The 23,842-nt window shown below is 38.8% G+C and overlaps 1 protein-coding gene across 5 annotated transcripts; it reads right to left on the reverse strand.

Moving 5' to 3' along the window:
- Positions 1-7,207: 7,207 nt before the first annotated feature.
- Positions 7,208-22,678, reverse strand: pidd1 (p53-induced death domain protein 1). 5 transcript variants are annotated; one of them, XM_061917200.1, is made up of 16 exons: positions 21,591-21,710; positions 20,824-20,888; positions 19,740-20,153; positions 19,510-19,662; positions 19,365-19,410; positions 19,079-19,280; positions 18,834-18,983; positions 18,588-18,761; positions 18,362-18,509; positions 16,363-16,498; positions 16,119-16,269; positions 15,846-15,969; positions 15,589-15,704; positions 11,744-11,851; positions 9,302-9,498; positions 7,208-7,860 (listed from the first exon to the last, which is right to left on the reverse strand). In XM_061917200.1, the coding sequence occupies exons 2-16, from the start codon at positions 20,861-20,863 to the stop codon at positions 7,590-7,592; spliced, it is 2,430 nt and encodes an 809-aa protein (XP_061773184.1). In that variant the 5' UTR covers positions 20,864-20,888; positions 21,591-21,710; the 3' UTR covers positions 7,208-7,589. The 5 variants fall into 5 exon arrangements, 4 of the variants coding, with proteins under 4 accessions (XP_061773184.1, XP_061773182.1, XP_061773181.1 ...); XM_061917198.1 differs by lacking the exon at positions 20,824-20,888 and adding an exon at positions 22,341-22,677 and having other exon boundaries at positions 7,209-7,860; positions 21,591-22,165; XM_061917197.1 differs by lacking the exon at positions 20,824-20,888 and having other exon boundaries at positions 7,209-7,860; positions 21,591-22,677.
- Between the last annotated feature and the right edge of the window lie 1,164 nt (positions 22,679-23,842).

The raw sequence follows: 23,842 nt of genomic DNA on the forward strand, positions 1-23,842 counted from the left end.
GGCAAACAACGCGTGCAGATGCTTATAACGGGCAATGGCATTGGTTGATGTCGTCAGCTAATAGTAGAGCTAGCCAATCTGGTGCCTTAACACATTATACTATATAAATGTACTTGGCGGCGCCAAAATCGGCTGAATTCCGCGGATCCGCGGAAAATTCCCATCTCTGTACAATGGCAGGGGTCGGGAACCTTTTTGGCTCAGAGAGCCATTCAAGCCAAATATTTTAAAAAGTATTACAGTGAGAGCCATATAATATTTTTTTAAGACTGAATCCAACTAAATGCATGCATTTTCAAATAAGACCAACATTTTCCGAGTATAACAAGTCTCTTATTATTTTTAATAACATTGTTATTCTGAAGCTAACCAACAATAAATAAAATACTTCTTACCAATAATGCGACTTCTTGAACAGGTGCGGTAGAAAACGGATGGATGGATTAAAATGCATGAAAATGTTTTATATTTTGAACGTTATTTTTGACACTGTGATTACCAGCGGAATTATTCATTACTTACCGTGTTAAGCAATCTCAGCTAAGATTTATCTGAGAGCCAGGTGCAGTCATCGTAAGAGGCACATCTGGCTCTAGAGCCATACGTTCCCTACCCCTGTACTATGGTAATGTAATTAGTTACTATAGTCATCTAAATCACAGCAGCTCAGATGAGGCACCAAGCAGTGTGGGCGGGGAGCGTTTCCACAGACGCGGAAGGAGATTTTCACAACAAAGTTCTAAAGCTTAGTGATGTATAGAATAGAATAAAATAGAATAGAAAGTACGTTATTGATCCCTGGGAGGAATTCAGCAAATATCAGAGTTATCAGATTGTAGGTGGGTTTATTTTGTACCCTTCGCGTTCATATTTCACTGTTTGTTGCATTTTTGTTACGTTTCACTTGATTGTAAAATATGTCGATCGAAAGCGGGTGTGACATTCATATTTTGTCAATATTCAGGGCTTTATCGTTTATAGAAAAATTAAAAATTCCATCACGTTTTTTAAGGCGGTCTGTCATAATGTTTTTAGCATTCAATCAGACATTGTGAGGTTTTGTATTAGTGTTCCTAAAAATAGATATACCGGGCCCCCAGACACATTTTTTCTCTAAATGTGGTCCCTGAGCCAAAATAATTGTCCAGGTCTGATCTACAGGGATGAGTAAGAAGAAAATATTAACAGAAAGAAAGGCATTACCACTATCCTGACTTAAATGCCATGATGTGCAACTATGGTTTTCTGTTTTGTGCATTAGAGCAGTGGTCCCCAACCTTTTTGTAGCTGTGGACCGGTCAACGCTTGATCATTTGTAACGCGGCCCAGTGAGGGATTCTTTTTTTTTTTGTTTGTTGTCATGAAAAGGGGAGTTTTTTGGGGGTTGGTGCACTAACTGTAAGTGTATCTTGTGTTTTTTTTATGTTGATTTAATTTAAAAAAAAATATATATATATATATAAAATAAAAAATTCTTCTGCGGCCCGGTACCAATCGATGTACTAATGCAGTGGTTGGGGACCACTGCATTAGAGTACCGTTTTATGAATGACTCGTATGTAAATAGAATTTAAAATGGCAAATTCTTGCAAAGAGATGAGTGTTAAAACATCACGACATAAAGTAAATCCCCTCAAGTGATATGTTGTTGCAACCAAAATGATTTAACCCCCATAGTATCTACTGTACAGTTGTGGTCAAAAGTTTACATACACTTGTAAAGAACATAATGTCATGGCTGTCTTGATTTTCCAATAATCTCTACAACTATTATTTTTTTTTTTTGTGATAGAGTGATTGGAGCACATACTTGTTGGTCACAAAAACATTCATGAAGTTTGGTTCTTTTATGAATTTATTATGGGTCTACTGAAAATGTGACCAAATCTGCTGGGTCAAAAGTATACATACAGCAATGTTAATATTTGGTTACATGTCCCTTGGCAAGTTTCACTGCAATAAGGCGATTTTGGTTTGCCATCCACAAGCTTCTGGTTGAATTTTTGACCATTTCTCGATAAAATCGGTGCAGTTCAGCTAAATTTGTTGGTTTTTTGACATGGACTTGTTTCTTCAGCATTGTCAGGACTTTGGGAAGGCAATTCTAAAACCTTAATTCTAGCCTGATTTAACCATTCCTTTTGTGTGTTTGGGGTCATGGTCCTGTTGGAACACCCAACTGCACTCAAGACCCAACCTCCGGGCTGATGATTTTAGGTTGTAATTTGGAGGTAATCCTCCTTTTTCATTGTGCCATTTGCTGTCTGTAAAGCACCAGTCCCATTGGCAGCAAAACAGGCCCAGAGCATAAAACTACTGCCACCATGCTTGACGGTTCCTGGGATTAAAGGCCTCACATTTTTTCCTCCAAACATTTTGCTGGGGGTTGTGGCCAAACATCTTAATTTTTGTTTCATCTGACATCACATGGACAAAGAAAGTTATGTGGTCAGATGAAACAAAAATTAAGCTACAATTAAAGGCCTACTGAAACCCACTACTACCAACCAAACAGTCTGATAGTTTATACATCAATGATAAAATCTTAACATTGCAACACATGCCAATATGGCCAGGTTAACTTACTAGAGTGCAATTTTAAATTTTGCGCCAAAAAATCCTGCTGAAAACGTCTCGGTATGATGACGCCTGCGCGTGACGTCACGGATTGTAGAGGACATTTTGTGCACAGCTATTAAGTCGTCTGTTTTCATCACAAAATTCCGCAGTATTCTGGATATCTGTGTTGGTTAATCTTTTACAATTTGTTCAGTGAACAATGGAGACATCAAAGAAGAAAGCTGTAGGTGGGAAGTGCTGTATTGCGGCCGGCTTTAGCAACACAAACACAGTCGGTGTTTCATTGTTTACATTCCCAAAAGATGACAGTCAAACTTTACTATGGAACAGAGATGTCAAGCAAACAGGGTTGGATTGGACCATACACACAAAGTACAGTGTATTATGCAGCGATCATTTCAAAAAAATAAATAACATTTTACCATTCTGTATTCTGAAGGCGATCTATGTCGTGTGCTACTCCAGCATCAATATCAGCAGCGTCCTCCTGACCAACACCGTCAGCGTCGGGTTCAAAGCGGTATGGCTCTATCCCTTGTTGCGGTTGGGCCTGGCCGAGTGGTCCTGACACCCCCACGGCTGCCACAGCGCCTCTCACAGCATCTTCCCTATCTGAATCGCTCCCACTGCCCTTTAGTCTTTTTTTTTCCTAGTTCTTCACTCTCGCTTTCCTCAGCCACAAATCATTCATCCTCGCTCAAATTAATGGGGAAATCGTCGCTTTCTCGGTCCGAATCGCTCTCGCTGCTGGTGGCCATGATTGTAAACAATGTTCAGATGTGAGGAGCTCCACAACCCGTGATGTGACGCGCATATCGTCTGCTACTTCCGGTACAGGCAAGGCTTTTTTATCAGCACCAAAAGTTGCAAACTTTATTGTCGATGTTCTCTACTAAATCCTTTCAGCAAAAATATGGCAATATCGCAAAATGATCAAGTATGACAAATAGAATGGAGCTGCTATCCCAGTTTAAATAAGAAAATCGCATTTCAGTAGGCCTTTAAGGTTTTAGAATGGCTTTCCCAAAGTCCTGACGTGTGGACAATGCTGAAGAAACAAGTCCATGTCAGAAAATCAACAAATTTAGCTGAACTGCACTAATTTTGTCAAGAGTAGTGTTCAAGTATTCAACCAGAAGCATGCCAGAAGCTTGTGGATGGCTACCAAAAGCACTTAAGGGCTTATCTTTGTCTATGTGATGTCAGATGAAACTAAAATAGAGCTGTTAGGCCACAACCCCCAGCAATATGTTTGGAGGAGAAAAGGTGAGGCTTTTAATCCCAGGAACACCATGCCCACCGACAAGCACGGTGTTGGTAGTATTATGCTCTTGGCCTTTTTTGCTGCTATTGGAACTGGTGCTTCAAATGGGACAATGAAAAAGGATGTTTACCTCCAAATTCTTCAGGCCAACCTAAAATCATCAGCTCCGAGGTTGAGTCTTGGGCGCAGTTGGGTGTTCAAACAGGACAATGACCCCAAACACACATCAAAAGTCGTAAAGGAATGGCTAAATCAGGCTAGAATTAAGGTTTTAGAATGACCTTACCGGAGTCCTGACTTAAACGTGTGGACAATGCTAAAGAAACAAGTCCATGTCAGAAAAATAACACATTAAGCTGAACTGCACCAATCTTGTCAAGAGGAGCGGTCAAAAATTCAGCCAGAAGCTTGTGGATGGCTACCAAAAGTGCCTTATTGCAGTGAAACTTGCCAAGGAACATGTAACCAAATATAAACATTGCTGTATGTATACTTTTGACCCAGCAGATTTGGTCACATTTTCATTAGACCCATAATAAATTCATAAAAGAACCAAACTTCATGAATGTTTTTTTGTGAAAAACAAGTATGTGCTCCAATCACTCTATCACAAAAAAAAAATGAGTTGTAGAAATTATAGGAAACTCATGACAGCCATGGCATTTTGTTCTTTACAAGTGTTTTTAAACTTTTGACCACGACTTTATACACTTGCAGTAGTTTAAATATAATAGTTTGAATAAATCATCCATTTTCTATTGCTTGTAGAGTCACAGGTGACTACCCACTTCTCCCAGCTGACTTGGGTACGGCCTAGACTGGTCACCAGTCAACCACAGGTCACATCTCGACAAACCGTGCACACTCACACTTCATGTCAGAGTTACAGGAGAGCGCCGCTGTTTCTAAGGACCTTCTGCAAAAAAGCTAGTCAGAGATCATATCTATGACAACACAGTTTTTATGAATTTGCTGTAAAAATGTGAGTCTCCCCCCCCCCCCAGTTTTTTTAACTGAACCACCAGTTGAACAAACCCAAATGATGAAAAAGAGAGGACCTAAAATGGAACCTTGAGGAACACTATTAGTATAACCCAAGTCAAACAAATGACCACTGGCTGTATCTGGCATAAACAAACTACAGCAACACCTCAGTTATATACTGTAAATCCCAATACAAAAAAAAATTAACTGCCAAATAAGGAGAGGATTTAAAATGTTGCCTGGAGGAATGCCTCAGTTGTGTAAATTGCATATTTGGATCCCAGTGCATGTTTACTAGCAAGGCTAAAGTGTCAATGCAAGGATCGGCCAATGTGTTTACAGTGGTCCAAGTTCCTCTTTAGAACAGAGAAACTAGTGTTTTTAGGAAATTGCTGCAAAATGTTTATACTGTATGGCGTCATTCCTAGGCCGCCAGTTGAATAGCATGATTTAGAGCTTCCAATTTGCCTAACTTGCATGATTTAAGCCAGTGGTTCTCAAATGGGGGTACATGTACCTCTGGGGGTACTTGAAGGTATGCCAAGGGGTACGTAACATTTTTTTAAAATATTCTGAAAATCCTTTATAAATATATTTATTGATTAATACTTCAACAAAATATTAATTTAAGTTCATAAACTTTGAAAAGAAATGCAACAATGCAATATTCAGTGTTGACAGCTAGATTTTTTGCAGACATGTTCCATAAATATTGATGTTAAAGATTTCTTTTTTTGTGAAGAAATGTTTAGAATTAAGTTCATGAATCCAGATGGATCTCTATTACAATCCCCAAAGAGGGCACTTTAAGTTGATGATCACTTCTTTATGCAGAAATCTTTAATTATAATTGAATCACTTGTTTATTTTTCAACAAGTTTTCAGTTATTTGTATATCTTTTTTTCCAAATAGTTCAAGAAAGAACACTACAAATGAGCAATATTTTGCATGTTAAACAATTTAATAAATCAGAAACTGATGACATAGTGCTGTATTTACCTTTGTTATCTTAGGGGGTACTTGAATTTAAAAAAATGTTCACAGGCTGTACATCACTGAAAAAAGGTTGAGAACCACTGATTCACGCTGTAGAAGGGAGATTAGTGCAGAGATTTGAACCTGAATCTCCAGACTCTAAAGCCATATATTTATCCATCCATCCATTCATTTTCTACCGCTTGTCCCTTTTGGGGTCGCGGGGGATGCTGGAGCCTATCTCAGCTGCATTCGGGCGGAAGGCGGTGTACACCCTGGACAAGTCGCCACCTAATCACAGATTTACTTAACATTTAAAATGGCTACTATGTAAATAGAACTGGGAATAAAAATATATTGTACAAGCGGCCGAAATGAGCTTCCTCCGCCGGGTGGCGGGGCTCTCCCTTAGGGTGAGAAGCTCTGTCATCCGGGAGGAGCTCAAAGTAAAGCCGCTGCTCCTTTACATCGAGAGGAGCCGGATGAGGTGGTTCGGGCATCTGGTCAGGATGCCACCCGAACGCCTCCCTAGGGAAGTGTTTAGGGCACGTCCAACCGGTAGGAGGCCACAGGGAAGACCCAGGACAAGTTGGGAAGACTATGACTCCCGGCTGGCTTGGGAACGCCTCGGGATCCCCCGGGAAGAGCTAGACGAAGTGGCTGGGGAGAGGGAAGTCTGGGCTTCCCTGCTTAGGCTGCTGCCCCCGCGACCCGACCCCGGCTAAGCAGAAGAAGATGGATGGATTGATGCATAGAAACACTATTACATAATTTGTTTAGATGGTCAACACATCAGAGCATATTATAGCAAACTACAGAAAACAATGTAAATATGCCATTTGGTAGTGAGTAAAATAGCTTTAGAAATTATTCAATTGGCTGTCCATTAAAGGTTTGTGCATTTTGAAAATGAAAGTAATTGACAAAACATGTTGAATACCTTCAAGTGCAACTAGAGCGTAGTATATTTTCTCTGCATTAACTTTGCCATTGATACTACTTGTGAAAAAAGAAATCAAAATGTCTTTGAGATTAGTAAAATAATAGCTTACCTGCCCCTACTTTATTTATCAAATGATGCTTTTAGAGTGATCAGTTAACAAGTGGAACAATAATGACAGGAATGGGATAAATATTCCAACAATATTAGAGCATCACATTATTTTGTGAAACTGACAGGTAGCTAAAATGGCTTCTAAGTGAATTATTTAACAAACTCAGCCATGTCTGGCTCTTATGGTACAATAGTTTGACCTGTGAAAAAGAGCAACAGATACTAGTGTTTGCTTATCCTGCCAGTTCATAGTGAAACCCATGCGGTTCAACGTTAGTTCAATGGAGAGTCAAATGAAAGGAAAGTGTTAAGACAACATGGTTGAATTAGACATAGACAAACTTTAATGATCCACAAGGGAAAATATTTCCACACAGTAGCTCAGTTACAATGATGGAAAGGACAATGCAGGTATAAATAGAGTAAATATAGCAATATAAAATATAAAATAAAAACGTAATATTTACATAATACATGTACAGTATATTATATATACTGATATATTATATTATGTCTATATCACATGTACAATATATAACAATTACCATGTACAACATTACAGGTTTTTATTTTGTTAAAAACTCATGTATTGCTTACATTAATTAGAGTGAGTTGAAATGGGGGTTGTTTTTTTATTTTTATTATTTACTTAACAGCATTTCTGTTTGGCAATTCCTGCATCTGAGACTACAGTTGTGTAGCTAAAACAAGGGCACATTAAAATAAGGAAGTCACGTGTCGGCCACCTGCACACTGTGAGGGTTTCTCTCCTGCTGACTTTCACAGAGGGGCTGCTCCTCCGCCTCCAGGCCCACTCTTCTCAGTGACTCATTGTACTTTTGCCTTCCTAGGCAGACTATGTCCTCGAGCTCATCTGCAATGTCTTTCCTGCCGCTCTGAATCATGGCAGACGCCAATCGCGAAACAGCCCCGGGCCCGGCGTTCGTCTGTCCTTGGGCCCATAGGAATAGCATGTCCAGTACCATCGCACCAAGATTGTCCCTAGTGAGGAGAGAAGACTGTCACATTTCACCACATCAAGTGGAGGCAAGAACCAAACTAAACATGATATTAAAGCCACCATCTGGATGAATGGACCTGATAAGTATTTTTAAGTGCTTTGGGCACTGCTAAACTAGAAACATTAATGTACACACATTTGTTTTGTAAATATTGATCACACTAACTATACACAGCAGAGACATGAAAAAGAACCCCAATGTTTCATAAAACATATCCCTCATTCTCTAAACCATGGCATCAATGTAGTTTCTTTTGCTGGTACGCCTGCGGGATGCAGCGTGCAAGCATGAGACGCAGTGGGAGGGCCAGATGAGCATCAGCATGTCTTTGTAATCTCCTGCAATGCCCCAGATGGTTTAGCAGAATTTGACGGCGCAGATTAAAACAGTCGGAATTCGCTACAATTTCTGCAGTCACGTCACATCTCACTCTGTTATTACACTCTTTTAGTTGCACTAACACATGCACACCACAATTTCATCTCTTACCTATTCATCTGTAAATGCTTTAAACATAATACTGTAATTGTATTTTGTTCTGGCATGTTTGTGTATATATTAATAAAATATTTGAGTAAGTGGAATAGGTGACATTACATCTTTTTTATTCAATTGCTTTAGAAACCCCCTTTGGAACAATAAAAGACAATCAATCTTTTTTTTATGGCAAACAAACATTTTAGCACATTTGCACCATCAGTGAAATTATATTCCACATTTATTTTGTTTATGTGACTTAACTGGTAAAAATGTATTTGAGGACTTGATCATCAATACCTTAAAAAATATCCAACTCAATGGTGTAAGAGTGGCAGGAAGAAAAGCTCTGACACATTTAGGGTAGAGTCATTTGGCACCACCGTTTGGATTGCGTGCATGAGGAATGTTTAAAAAAAAAAAAAAAAAAGTTGGGTGTTGAAATGTAGCCCCTTGACAAACTTGCGTTGCATGAATTGCACTCAGCTCTTTTACTTTCTTTGTATGTAAAGTAACTCCACACAGCTGATATGAGGCTAACTAAAAGTGTTTGCTAGCTACTGTGCTACATTGTCTTGCAGCTGCTGCCTTTCTGTTGATAGTAATCCGTGCAGAGTTGACCATTTACATTGTAGTTTGGGTTTTGGTTATATATTTTTTTCAATATTTGTTCAAGCATATTTGGCCAGTATCAGAGCAATAACAATCCAAACTATCACATCAGACCATCCCTAGAAGAGATACCATCATGTTTGTGTCAGTATTTATTTCTGTAGTATAGAATTCCCTTAAACTTAGTGAAAAAAACATAAATACATGAAGAGGCCCTGTTGTGTGTATGAATGATACTCAACAATTCAGTAAAATAAACAGAAAAGCTTAGTATTTGCAACATTTTTGGATCCACTGTGATTAAACATATTTTTGTGTTTGCCAACACTAACCTGTATTTGTACTGGATGCGCTCTAATTCCTGGTATTTTAAACCCAGATTGATGCCAATAATGTGCCAATCCTGTCCAATCCGAAGAGAGATTGACAGCAAGTTGGCTTCTGTCAGGTAGCCGCTCTCTGGGTCTCCCAAGTTCAGAGGAGGTATCTGGAACTCTTCCACAATGCACTTGTTCTCCGAATTGAGAGCCTGACAGTAGACCAGCGAGGAGGCAATATGAACAGTCTGTACTATGTTTGATTCAGATTTACATGGAACAGTGCATCCAAGCAAATTGAATTGAACAGAATAACACAATCATGTGAATAACATTTCAATGACTAACCCCTATCTTACCATTGCTAGTCTAGTATGCCTCTCTTCTATAGATACATTCACAACAATGTATTCATCAAACATTTTGTTCATTATTGTAGTTAAGATTTGAGTGTCTATACAGCTCTTGTATAAGATCTAATTAGTAAAGTGAGCGCGTTATTTTATCTTCTCAAATAAATAGGTGCAAAATGTTTGTCTTCAGACAAAGTTTTTTGTTTAAGACACAAGACACATATCACAAACAGATGGAAACCATGCTCCAAGACAATGACACATACAAAGTATTGAAAAAAGACCCCAGAGAGGAAAAGAAAAGGATGTAGATGACATTACCCAATGTAGTACTAGAATCCAACTAAATAACACAACGATTTAATACCCACAGCCAACGTTACCCCTCGTATATATAAAACTATAAAAACAAACAAGAAAAACACACCATTTCGAACAACAGTTGACAGCATAGGTTAACTCCCATATAACTATGGTTGATATTGTCAGCTCCCTGCTCGTTAACACAAAACACCACTGCAAGAACTCCCAACAGCTGACACAGGATCTAAAAAACATAACTCGTAAAAAGGATGAAACATCATATCTCGTGATGTCCCCGCATTGTTCACAAAACCCTGTAGATGTAATCCATCATATTGCCACAAAAAAGACTCAAACAAGACAGAACCCTCACGACACGCACAAACTTGACAATAACCAAATCAACATACTTCCAGTACAACTCTGATATATAGACAGAAAGAAGGTTTCGCCACGGGACACCCACTATCCGCTGTCATGAGCAACTTTTTCATGGGGGACTTGGAGAAAACAGCCATTCAAACTGCCTCCCTGCAATAAAAAACAATTATTTGAAAGCGTTATTTAGACGACATGTTAGAAATAATTAAGACTGGACACACACAAGAGCTTACGGATCACTTGAACATAAACAGCACTGGTAAGATACAACTCAGGCATGAAGAAGAAATAAACAGCACAATATCATTTTTGGACGTAAACTTACACCACAAAGAAGATGATAACATTCAAACCAAAGTATACAGGAAACACACATACGGACCGGTACCTTCTTTGGACATCAGAACAACCCACTGCAAACAAACTCGGCAGTCAGAACTATTTACAACCAAATAGTATCATAATGGATGAAAAAGACAGGCAGGAGAAAGAAAAATACATCCAACATGCTCTCACATGCTGCCAATGGGCTATGTAGAAGATAAAATAAGCAAGGCAGAAAAAAGACAAAAACAAAAAACAGCCGCAGGAAATAAAGATATGATAACCCTACCATAAATCAGAGGAATAAAAGAACCCATGCAACGCACCATGAAAACATTTCAAATAAACACACCAATAAAACCATACGGATAAATAAAAACAACAACTCGTACACACAAAAGATACAATAACACAGGATAGAAAATGTGACATCATCTACAAAACCCCATGCATATATTTGAGAGACTGGACAAACTTTCAGCACTCGGAAAAAAGAACACAAAAACGAATGCGAGCAGGAGACAGTTGCAGAGTTTAACAGAACATAATAACAAACAGCAGAATAAAACAAAAATAAATCCGCTATTACAGACAACTGCAGGAGGAACAGTCACCTCATAGACTGGGACAAGAAAGAGGTCATATCATCGGAAACCAATAAATACAAAAAATGGATCAAGGAAGCTATGGAAATCTGGAAGCAAAGGGCCAAAACCATCAATAGGGACGAGGGGGCATACATTCTTCCGTACACCTGGGACATTGTCCTTCATCGGCAAATCCAGGGCGGAGAACAGATAAGGCAAAGTCGGGGTACTTTATTTTGAAAGTTTTCCCGATCCAGTCAACTGGTTTTGACATGTCGCACCACGAAGCTACAACAGCTCTGACGAAGGCTGAAGTTTTAGCCTAAACTGTCAGCAGGAAAGGAAACTCTCTTACACAAAAAACTTTTTCCGCACACAATAATTTTGCACCGGTTAGGTTAGGTTGTGTACAACAACATTAGCCTGACACAAATAACAGTCCCCCCAGAAAAACAGGCAATCTGCTGTATGACATTAGATCATGTCCAAATGCAATATACTGAACTGACAGGAAGTCTCAGGGGTAATGTTGCGAGCCACTGGCTGTCCTGTCCTTTCCTCTTCCTCGCTACTTCCTCTGGCAAATTCCTGGAACTCTCCCCTCTGTAAAAGGAGACCTGTAACAGAGGGGTTTCTCTTTCAGGGGATTAACACCACAACTGTATCTTTGATTAGAACTTCTGTATTCATGCAGGTGGAGAGGGAACTGGGTGGAAATCACCTCCTGTAGTACTACTATGACAGTATTGCTTTTTTGAAAGGTCCAACTATTGGCCTTTAAAGGGTGAGTTAGTGAAAATTATTATCATTATTAATTATTTCAAATAACACTGCTAATTGTCATTAAATCACCCTGAGGAACCACTGCAATACAGGGAAAGTATCATGACGGGTTTGGACTTTGTTTAATTATTTCACTGTGTTTTGTATGGTTTCTTTTTCAGTGCTACTATTCGCAGTTCTACTTCCTGTCTACTCTGCCTCCACCACTTTGGTTTGCGCGCTGGCTCCCCATACCAGTCTCTAAAACTTTCCTTTGAAAAATAACAGACTTTTTTTTCATCCCCATAATGCCGTACAACGGTGACGTTGCTGGGCTGAGGTGCATGTTAAGTGTGTCACACACAAAGCGCATACAAGCAGAAAACAGTGTACAGAGGAAGAATGGCACAAAAGAGCAATTCTACTGGTTAATTGTGTGTGAAGCGCAATATGGAGGTATCTGGCCTTAAACCCGAACAATTAAGGTGAGGCTTTAAACACAAAAGCAAGCATAAAAACATGCCTTGCCAAAGGTCTCTGTATACTGCATTGCACTCAGACGTAGGAAATATTTAAATAACCACAAGGACTTTAAAGAGTGACAGGTAATGTATGGCAGTTAACTAGCTCCCCTGCTGTGCACATATACTGTAGATAGGTAGACGCATACACAATTGGTTAGCTTGTTGCCAATTATTAGTCGAAACCACCCATTTAGCATAAACTAATGCAAGTGAAATGACTGAATTTTGTAAAAAATTCCCACAATTTAATTTGTGTTTTATCTTAACCAATGTGTGTTTTACCTGCTACATGTCTTATATGTGTAGTTTTAGACATAGTATGATTTTTATTATTATTTATTAATTATTTTATTTTTTCTTAAAGCATGCACAGACCAAGAGTGGCAACCATAAATCATGAAGCATTTAATATATTTTTAATAAAACGCTCGATTTTATTCTAATCTAATCCTAGATAATGGCAGGCTGTATGTAATCCTGTATGTAAAATTGCAAATTGTCCTTTCGGTGCAATAAGAAAAGCTAAATGTGATTAATTAATTAAATTTTTTGTTTTAGTCTTCTAAAATTGTTCTTTGAGTGCAATAAGAAACATATGTTTAATGGATTGTAAGATTTTTTAGGTGAAATGAAGCAAATCATTTATTTTTTTCTAGTCCCCTTTCTTTTGAAAAGTGTCGCAAAGCATCGATAAACATTTTGGTACCGATACCGGTACCAAAATATTGGTAATGGGACAACCCTGCTGTGCACATGTTTCTGTCGTCTAGATTGCGATTCAAAAAATAGTGTTACGAATTATAGATGTGTGCTGCTGGTTCAACACATCGCACACAAGTAAGAGGAACATGATAACAATGTGCAAAAAATTATTATCTCTGTTGTAAAAGCCCCGTATGCACACAAAACCAGTAGATAACACACAATACACCCACTTCTACGACACGCTAATAATTTATTTTTTGCACACGCTGTCGAGCACGTGGTATTTGGATCTTAGTAAATCAGGCCCTTAGTCTTGCCTTGCTCATGGTGTTTTGCTTCGATGCATTCTTTGTTTTGCTTGTGATTACATATACCATATTTTTTGGAGAATAAGTAGCTCTGGAGTATAAGTCTCACCTGCCGAAAACGCATAATAAAGAAGGAAAAAAACATATATAAGTTGCACTGGAGTATAAGTCGCATTTTTTGGGGAATATTTATTTGATAAAACCCAACACCAAGAATAGACATTTGAAAGGCAATTTAAAATAAATAAAGAACAGTGAACATCAGGCTGAATAAGTGTACGTTATATGATGCATAATTAACCAACTGAGAAGGTGCTTGGTATGTTAACGTAACATATTATGGTAAGAGTCATTCAAATAACTATAACATATAGAACATGCTATACGTTTACCAAACAATCTGTAACTCCTAATCGCTAAATCTGATGAAATCTTATACGTCTGGTCTCTTACGTCAGTGGTTCTCAACATTTTTTTAGTGATGTACCCCCTGTGAACATTTTTTTAATTGAAGTACCCCCTAATCAGAGCAAAGCATTTTTGGTTGAAAAAAAGAGATAAAGAAGTAAAATACAGCACCATGTCATCAGTTTCTGATGTATTAAATTGTATGACAGTGCAAAATATTGGTCATTTGTAGTGGTCTTTCTTGAACTATTTGGAAAAAAAGATATAAAAATAACTAAAAACTTGTTGAAAAATAAACAAGTGATTCAAATATAAACAAAGATTTCTAAACATAGAAGTAATCATCAACTTAAAGTGCCCTCTTTGGGGATTGTAATCAATGGATTCATCAACTTAATTCTAAACATTTCTTCACAAAAAAAGAAATCTTTAACATCAATATTTATGGAACATGTCCACAAAAAAATCTAGCTGTCAACACTGAATGTTGCATTGTTGCATTTCTTTTCACAGTTTATGAACTTACATTCATATTTTCTGAAGTATTATCCAATAAATATATTTATAAAAGATTTTTGAATTGTTGCTATTTTTAGAATATTTAAAAAAAATCTCACGTACCCCTTGGCATACCTTCAAGTACCCCCAGGGGTAGGCGTACCCCAATTTGAGAACCACTGTCTTACGTGAATGAGCTAAATAATATTATTTGATATTTTACGGTAACGTGTTAATAATTTCACACATAAGTCGCTCCTGAGTATAAGTCGTACCCCCGCCCAAACTATGAAAAAAACTGCAACTTATAGTCCGAAAAATACGGTACTCTATGTTTACTTGCTGCCACCTGCCGTCTCTGCATCTTGGGGTTACAGTCCAACAGAACGTAACAGAAAAGGTTGATTTTTGTTTTCTTTCAATTTATCTCATAGACTTACACTTCACCATAAGTGGAATTATGAATAATAGTTCATTTAATCACAGCTATCCCAGGATGTCACCAAGGATGCTTGATTTAGGTCCAAAGTAGCATTTCAAAATAAAAGACCTGCGCTGCAAGTTTTTTTTATACAAAATCTATGGTTGTTGTTTTTACGGTGTATTACTGTAATGGAAAAACAATACTACTTTTTTTTCGGTAAAATTTTCTGGTGACTAACTTGACAGTTTTTTTCCTGTAAAATCTGCTGACATTTTTCCTGTGCAAAATTTGATGGATAACTTGCTTTGACACAATAGTCATGCAGATATTCAAGTAAATATTAGTTGTATTATTAGATAATAAATGTAAAAAAATATGCAATTGTATTTTTTTGGGGTCAAAATATGAAGAATGAATATATTTGATAGGAAAAGATACTTAGATATTATTTCCAGAATTTCGCAAGCCATATATGGTGGGCCAGATCTGGCCCTGGGCCTTGACTTTGATACCTGTGTTCAAGTACATTCCAGAAGCAACAACTGCCCCCCGTTGCACACATTGGACACCCTGGTATAAAATATTTGAACGGTTGGTATAACATTTATACATTGGTATAATCTATGACTTATTTGGACTGGACTATGAATTTCCAAGTCAATGTCATGTAATATAAAAAATATTGCAATTCCAATTACTGTGATTATTTTTTTAAATGATCTTACTTGTCCCCTCACTGGCCCCTGGAGGCCCTGAGCAGGAGAGATGTAAACTTCCTTCAGATTCTTCCAGCTGGAGTGAAACACAAAACACAGTCTCCCCCCGACACAGTCTGGCCTGTCTGGTTAGAACAGGAAATAGGTCTCTCAACACTGCTTGTAAAACCCATTACACAAAAGTTGGTCCAAAACCGCATGTCATACTTGAAAAGCTGAGCGTAAATATCGATTTCTGATGAAGCTTGTAAAAAAGGACTTCCGACCTGTGTAAATATCTAAGCCTCTCTCAAAGCCAGCAAAGAACTGCTCTCCTTCGAGTAGTTCGCACAGGTCTGAAGGCTGGGGTCCGTCATACCGCTCTGACAGTGACTGCACCTGGTCTTCCACCTAAGAAGAAACCATCACAAACAGTAGTGATGATCCTCAAGTTGACGTATTAAACACACTATGTCTCGAACTACGATCGTGATTGGTTTTCATTTGCAATTACATGCCCAATACTGTAGTAGTAAGTGCACACGGACAAAATACCTCACCTTGTTAGTCGGTAAACACTGTAGCAGGACTTGTGAAGGATCAGTTTTCCGCTGGAGGACCAAGAATTGGACTTTGAACTGTTTTAGCCTTTGGTATACCTTTCTAACCATGCCGCCAACAATTGTCTGACTCTTGTACCACAACCAGTACCTAAAAAGTAAAAGTAAGCTACAGTAATAAGTTGAACAACTTATAACAGATAAACAGATATAAACAACTTGAGAATCCATTGGCGAGACGTACCAAGAGAAATGCGTAATGTAGAATATAGCATACAAATGGGTGACATAGAGAGATACTTGAGAGGTGATGTCCGTCCAGGTTTCAGCAGTAGGGTCTCCATGCAGCAGATATAAACAGGACATATCAACTGTGTCACCTACACAAATTAAAACAATTATCTTAGTGAAACTCGTATCAGCAGTGTAACTAATACACAGCTATTGTATAAGATATTAAAAACAAAAAGGTTAAAAATATATATGCAAAACAAATAGTACCTGATTTGAGAATAATGTATATGTATAGAAATATATGTTTAACAGAAGTCACTAAGGGCCGTTTGTACTTCAGCGTTTTTTTACATGCTTTAAAATACGCAAGTTTATTCTATTAATATTCTCCCATCCAGCCTGCCAAATGTGCACATTCGACATAAATCAGGCAAAAGTATTTAAAGGGATTTTTATATTGTGATATTGTGATTTTTTTCCCTACATTTAAAAAACTTTTTTGTGGCCTACAAAACATGTAATGGTGGTTCTTTGGGTCAACATTTTGCATAGATTAGGTTTTACCGACTGTTTTCAAACCGCTTTCTGTCCGTCTCTTCAGGATAATCATGATTAATCACTGAATTAGAGTTTGATTGATCTGATTAAAAATTATTCACTTGACAGACTTTTTGCATTCAGCGTGGAAAAAAATCTGTAGGTTTAAGACTCAAAAACCTATTGTTGTTAAATTTTAATATTTTTTACTTCATTCAAATGCAAAATGAAAAACAGTACCACAGTTTTTACAGTAGAATCAACTTTTTTTTTACGATGTATTAGTGTAAGTGTAAAAACTATACCACAGCTTTGTTTTTATTTACGGTAAAATATTGGTGACTGAGCTTTTTCCGTAAAAATAATTTTTACAGTCCACAATTTGATGGATAACTTTCTATAAAATCATGAGTCAATATTTAATTATTTATTTTGATTTTAACAAAAAATGTTTTGTAATGTAATATTAGATCCTGTTTAAAAGATGTGATATTGATAGCAGAAAACACGTATATTTTCTGTCAAAATGGAAAGTTGACAACAATTAGTAAGAAAAGATGCATAATAATTTCTGATATTTGCAGGGCACATAAAATGATGTGGCGGGCCATATCTGGCCTCCGAGCCATGAGTTTCATACCTGTGGTCTAAATACGTTGTATATTTGTACCGGGATCTTAAAACACGGCCAATATACGTGCAGTGCCCTTCCGCTGTGGTCGCACTCACAAGACAATGATGAAAACTTTGCTTTTTTGATAGTTGATACAGAGTGACATTATGGTCCTTTTATCCTCATTTAAATGGCTAGATAGCTTTGTAGACATTTCTTCATCCATCCATCCATTTACTACCGCTTGTCCCGTCGGCGTCATTTCTTGTACAATAGAATAGTATAGAATAGAATAGAATGTACTTTATGGATCCCTGGGGGAAATTCAGCACCACAGTTAGGTCACAATAAACAATGATAATAATAAATAATATAATATATATATAATATATTATATATATATAATATATTATATATATATAATACAAAATATATGAATAATATAAATATATTCTACATATATTCTACATTTAAGTGCTGTCAAGAAGGAACATATGCATTATACAGTCTCATTGTATCATTGTATTATGTGAGGACAAGTACAGACCAAGAATTATGCACATTTACATTTACACCAATGGACAAATTAGATTCTCCAATTAATGTAGCACGCATGTTTATACTGTAGGACTCATACAGTAGAAGCATTCAACGAGAGCAATAAAACGCCACACAGAGGTGTCTGAACTGAGATCCAAACCCAGAAGCACCTGGTTATAGGGCAGCTATGCGGACCACTTGATCTACTGTGCTGGAAACATTTAGCTTTGTTGAAATGTTAAACATGAAGATTGTATGTGAGGAAACTATGGAACCAATTGTGTTGCATAAATAATAATGAATAAAAGAGCAACATTACCTGTAACCCCGGGCGGCAGCGGGACCTGCACTCTGATTGGCTGCAGGAATTGTATGCTGGGAATCTGTGAGAGGCAGAGGAGAGGGCTGACGCTCGCCTGTGGATCACCACAAAGCGTCTGTACCTCTGCTACGGACACTTGCAGCACCTACAAACAGAGAAACACCTCACGACCGTGTATACAACACTGACACATAATGTAAGTAATACACCACATTGTCTTGACCTGTAAAGTTATGGCACAGGTTTGACTGGTGGAGTCTGGGGGGAAGTAAAGCTTGACTCCAGGTTCAGCACTGGACACCAAAAGTGCTCCTGCTGGTGTAACTGAGCAGCTGTCTGTCACTGGGCGGGCCACAACAATAAACCAGGAAAATTGGCTCACAAAGCAGCAAGCCAGCTGCATTCACACAACCCATTTGGTTTAGACTATTGCCGATATTATTTGGATGTACATGCTTTTTTTTTTTACCCTAACTGGACGTCCATCTGACCGAATGCAGTGTCGCTTAATTCCTTTCTTGAGGACCGTGGTCAAAGTGCTCCATGATTTTCCATCGTACTTCCTCACAACCACCTCCCTGCCTTTTTTCCGGTGGTGTGGTACACACACTTCCACTGGCTGTTTAAAGGATTATGCAAATAATCACAACACATTTCCAGAAAGCTGGGTTTTTTTTTTTTCCAAATAAGATAAGTCCAGTCAATGCACAGTACCTTAAGGAACGTGACCCCATGAGGACGAAGTTCTAGTGGACGGCTGAGGAGGATATCATGTTCCTCGAGCAGCACCCACTTTCTTTGGGGTCCTCTCTCGACCCACTCCAGTGTTGTGGGTTTATGCACACAACCCGGGGGGAACAGCAGCACAGCCCCCCCTGGGAGAAAAACATGACATCCAGCAGACGTAACACTAAAACTGAATAGAAAAATTTGTGTTTTTTTACTTTTAGATGTTGAAAAACTCGTAAGAGAAACGAACAAAAACATTTCCATACAATACCTGCGCTGGTTGAAAAGAAGATTCCATTCGGGAATATTTGTTAAGTCTGGTGAGAAAACGGTTTCAAGTTTGAATATCTAAATGCACATAAATAAAGCATCCGCTGACAAAACAATAATTGCTTGAAGCCTGTTTGTGTGCTCACCAGGTCTGAGGGGGAGTGGGGGAGGTGTTGGCGGTCGGCCTAAAGGATTGTCACGAACATCAATTTTCAGCAGAGGCTTTTTTTCCAGGCAAGGTGGAATAAAGCGAAGGTCATTGCTGAAGGTGATAAGTTCCCTCAGGGAGTGGAGACAGCCTAGACATAAAGGACAGGTGTTTCCTTGAATTATTGTTTTCATTTTCCTCTAATAAACTACAGATACATTCTCTAACCTATGGTCTCCGGTAGCCGTTTCAGCTTGTTGTTGGACAGTACCAGTGTAACAAGCTCTCCCAAAGAACCAATTTCATTTGGCAGCTCCTCGAGGAGGTTATCCGAAACATCCAGCGACTGTAGTGCTTTCAGCTGGCCTAAACTCACAGGAAGAGAAACCAGCTTGTTCCCAATGAGAGAGAGGTAGGTGAGAGTAGATAGATGGCCGACATTAGAGGGCAGCTCCCGCAGGCGGTTGTAACTAAGGACTAGGGTGGACAGCACAGGTAAGCGGAGAAGACAAGATGGAAGGATGCAGAGCTGGTTAAAGGAGAGATCCACATGCACCAGAAGAGAGAGGGAAGAGAGGGATGTGGGTAGAGTGGTAAGGAGGCCTGGCAGAGGGGTCCCTTGTGAATCATACACAACGTGCCCTTAAAGTAAAGAGAAAATGATGATTAGATACAAAAATACTTAGAAACAAACCAGATGCTATTCCAAAATGAGATATGAGTCATATTAAGCGATGTTTCCATTGTGACTAGTGAGTGTTTTTTGAAATGTAAAAAAATACTTTTGAATTTAATCAAGAATATTTAACGGCCTACTAAAACCCATTACTACCGACCACGCAGTCTGATAGTTTATACATCAATGATGAAATATTAACATTGCAACACATGCCAATAGGGCCGGTTTAGTTTACTAAATTACAATTTTAAGTTTCCCGCGGAGTTTCTTGTTGAAAACGTCGCGGGATGATGACGCGTGCGCATGACGTCACGGACTGTAGAGGACATATTAGAGCAGCACCATTTGCGGCTAAAAGTAATCTCTTTTCATCGCGCAAATAAACAGTAGTCTGGACATCTGTGTTGCTGAATCTTTTGCAATTTGTTCAATTAATAATGGAGAAGTCAAAGTAGAAAGATGGAGGAGGGAAGCATTAGCCTTTAGCCACACAAACACGAGGTGTTTCCTTCTTTAAAATTCCCGGAGGTGAAGCTTTACTATGGTTTAGAGCGGTCAAGCGAACATGGATCCCGACCACTTGTCAACCGGCAGGTTTCTGTGGAAAAATTGTGGTAAAAATTCGCCTCTTACCGGAGATCAGCTGAGCTTGCACCGTCCATGCAGCTGCCATTGACTTCCCTCAAAGACTGGCATCACTAGCAACACAATAGAAAGATAAGGGATTTCCCAGAATTATCCTAGTAAATTTGTCTAAAAACATCTGAATTGGTCCCAATGCAATCGCCTTTTTTTTAACTTTTTTTTTTTTTTTTTTCTAGTCCTTCGCTATCAAGATCCTAAGCCATGAATGTTTCATCCTCGCTCAAATTAATGGGAAAATTGACGTTTTCTCGGTCCGAATAGCTCTTGCTGCTGGAGGCTCCCATTATGAGCAATGTGAGGATGTGAGGAGCCCTCACCCTTGTGACGTCATCGTCTGCAACTTCAGGTAAAGGCAAAGCTTTTTTATTACCGACCCAAAGTTGCGAACTTTATCGTGGATGTTCTCTACTAAATCCTTTCAGCAAAAATATGGCAATATCGCAAAATGATCAAGTATGACACATAGAATGGACCTGATATCCCCGTTTAAATAAGAAAATCTTATTTCAGTAGGCCTTTAATTTGTTGCTATCTACTTTTGTGTGGACATTGTTGATTGTCATATCATGTACGGAAAATATATTTACAAATATGCGTTTTATTTATACAAAATATGTATTTGTATATTTATTAAGATATACGTATGTATTATAATCATATTGATATATATATAAGTTGATGTGAGACAATTCTACTTCCATACATGAGTGGTAGAAAATGAGGTGATGTCAACAACAAACGTGTGCAGGAAGTACCTCGAATGGCGAGTGAGCGAAGATCTTTCAAATCTGGGAGGACATCAAGTGCGCCATCCAATGCAGTTTTATCCTCAGAGCCAAGTCTCAGGTAGTGAATTCCTCTCAGGTGCTCTGGAATGGAGGCCCATAGCCTTGGCAGTACAGATGCTCCGCTTCGGTAAACATCCAAGTTCAGCTTGGTATCAGTCAAAACAGCCAAGAGGTCCACGGTGGGAGGTAAGGGTGGTGTCAGACCCAAGACAGAAGAGGAAGAGGATGAGGTTGAAATACAAGTATGATAATGGGTGGAGACGTTTGAGGAGGAGAGGCTGGGTATAAAAGGATTGCAGGTGTTCATGAAGCTGCAGGAAGACAGAGAAAGATACTCCCTCCCATCACTGTTTGTCTCTTCTCCATTGGTTCTGTCTGATTCCACCTGTTCACTGTATAGTCCTTCCCAGTCCAGCCCGAAAATGTCAGGTTCCTCACATTCGGGTGTCACTCCATCATGTTCTTCCTCCAACCTGCCACGCCTCAAGTTCAGGTTGTTCACCTCTGCCCCATCTTCATCGTTGGCGTTATCTTCCTCGTCGCTGTTCTCCATAGAAAACGCACTTTAAAGTTTACGTTTCTCGACGGTGAACAAAGTGCGGCAACGTGGAGTTGTCCTATCTGTTTCATGGGTGTGTGTGCGGAACACGTCTAGACATGTTTATCGCCATTGAAAGCCATTATGTTATTAGATAGATCCCCATTGGTAGTACTCACCGAGTTAACACGAATGCGAGACATTTTTTAAACCTGAACTTCAGCACCACGATTCGGCTTAAAATGTGGGTTTTTGTTATATGAAATATTGTACATAGAAAGTAGCAATGACGTTAAACAATATCTTACAAAACTACAGGTTCACACTCAGCTTGGACTTCTCGCTTAAAAAAAAACTGACGTCTCGAACGTTGGCTCGTTTTGGATACCGCTCCCTGCCGGCGGGAAGAATGGAAACATGGACTGCTGTTAAATAGCAGCGCGCACCGCCCGTTTGGGCTTTTGTTGTGAATATAGCAAACGCACTTTTGCAAACGCCGCGAAAGTTTCAACTCATGGCGGGCAGCGAGTTTAGACACTGATATTGCACGGAGCAGAGATGGCCACGCCCCGCGCTCCCGGGAGCTCATTTGATTGGTCGCTGCAAAGTCTCTAGCTTGTGCCTTGAGCACTGAAGGAAACGCAACTCTACTTTTATTTATAGTTTAGTGGTTCTCAACCTTTTTTCAGTGATGTAGCCCCTGTGAACATTGTTTTAATTCAAGTACCCCCTAATCAGAGCAAAGCAATTTTGGTTGGAAAAAAAGAGATAAAGAAGTAAAATACAGCACTATGTCATCAGTTTCTGATTTATTAAATTGTATAACAGTGCAAAATATTGCTCATTTGTTGTGGTCTGTCTTGAACTATTTGGAAAAAAAAGTTATAAAAATAACTAAAAACTTGTTGAAAAATAAAGAAGTGATTCAATTGTAAGTAAAGATTTCTACACATAGAAGTAATCATCAACTTACAGTGCCCTCTTTGGGGATTGTAATAGAGATCCATCTGGATTCATGAACTTAATTCTAAACATTTCTTCTTAAAAAAATGAATCTTTAACATCAATATTTATGGAACATATTCACAAAAATCTGGCTGTCAACACTGAATATTGCATTGTTGTATTTTTTTCACAGTTTATGGACGTACATTCATATTTTGTTGAAGTATTAGTCAATAAATATATTTATAAAGTATTTTTCAATTGTTGATATATTTAGAATATTTTTTCAAAAATGTCATGTACCCCTTGGCCTACCTTCAAGTACCCCCAGGGGTACACGTACCACCATTTGAGAACCACTGTTATAGATTACTCCTCTCTGAGCTGCCACCTTATCGTGGTAAAGGAGTTTGCGTGTCCCAATGATCGTAGGAGCTATGTTGTCCGGTAGGGTCTCCCAAGGAAAACAGGTTCTAGGTGAGGGATCAGACAAAGAGCAGCTCGAAGACCTCAATGAAAAAGTAAAAGCATGGACCCAGATTTCCCTCGCCCCCCCTCTGGCACGATGGCGAGCGCCTGTTCCCATGGAGCCCGGCCGGGCACAGCCCGAAGAGGCAACGTGGGTCACCCCTTTAATGGGCTCACCACCCATAGCAGGGGCCATAGAGGTCAGGTGCAATGTGAGCTGGGCGGCAGGCGAAGGCAGGGCACTTGGCGGTCCGATCCTCGGCTACAG

This window comes from Nerophis ophidion, linkage group LG12, assembly GCF_033978795.1.
Source record: "Nerophis ophidion isolate RoL-2023_Sa linkage group LG12, RoL_Noph_v1.0, whole genome shotgun sequence".
In the NCBI taxonomy this organism is placed as follows: domain Eukaryota; kingdom Metazoa; phylum Chordata; class Actinopteri; order Syngnathiformes; family Syngnathidae; genus Nerophis; species Nerophis ophidion.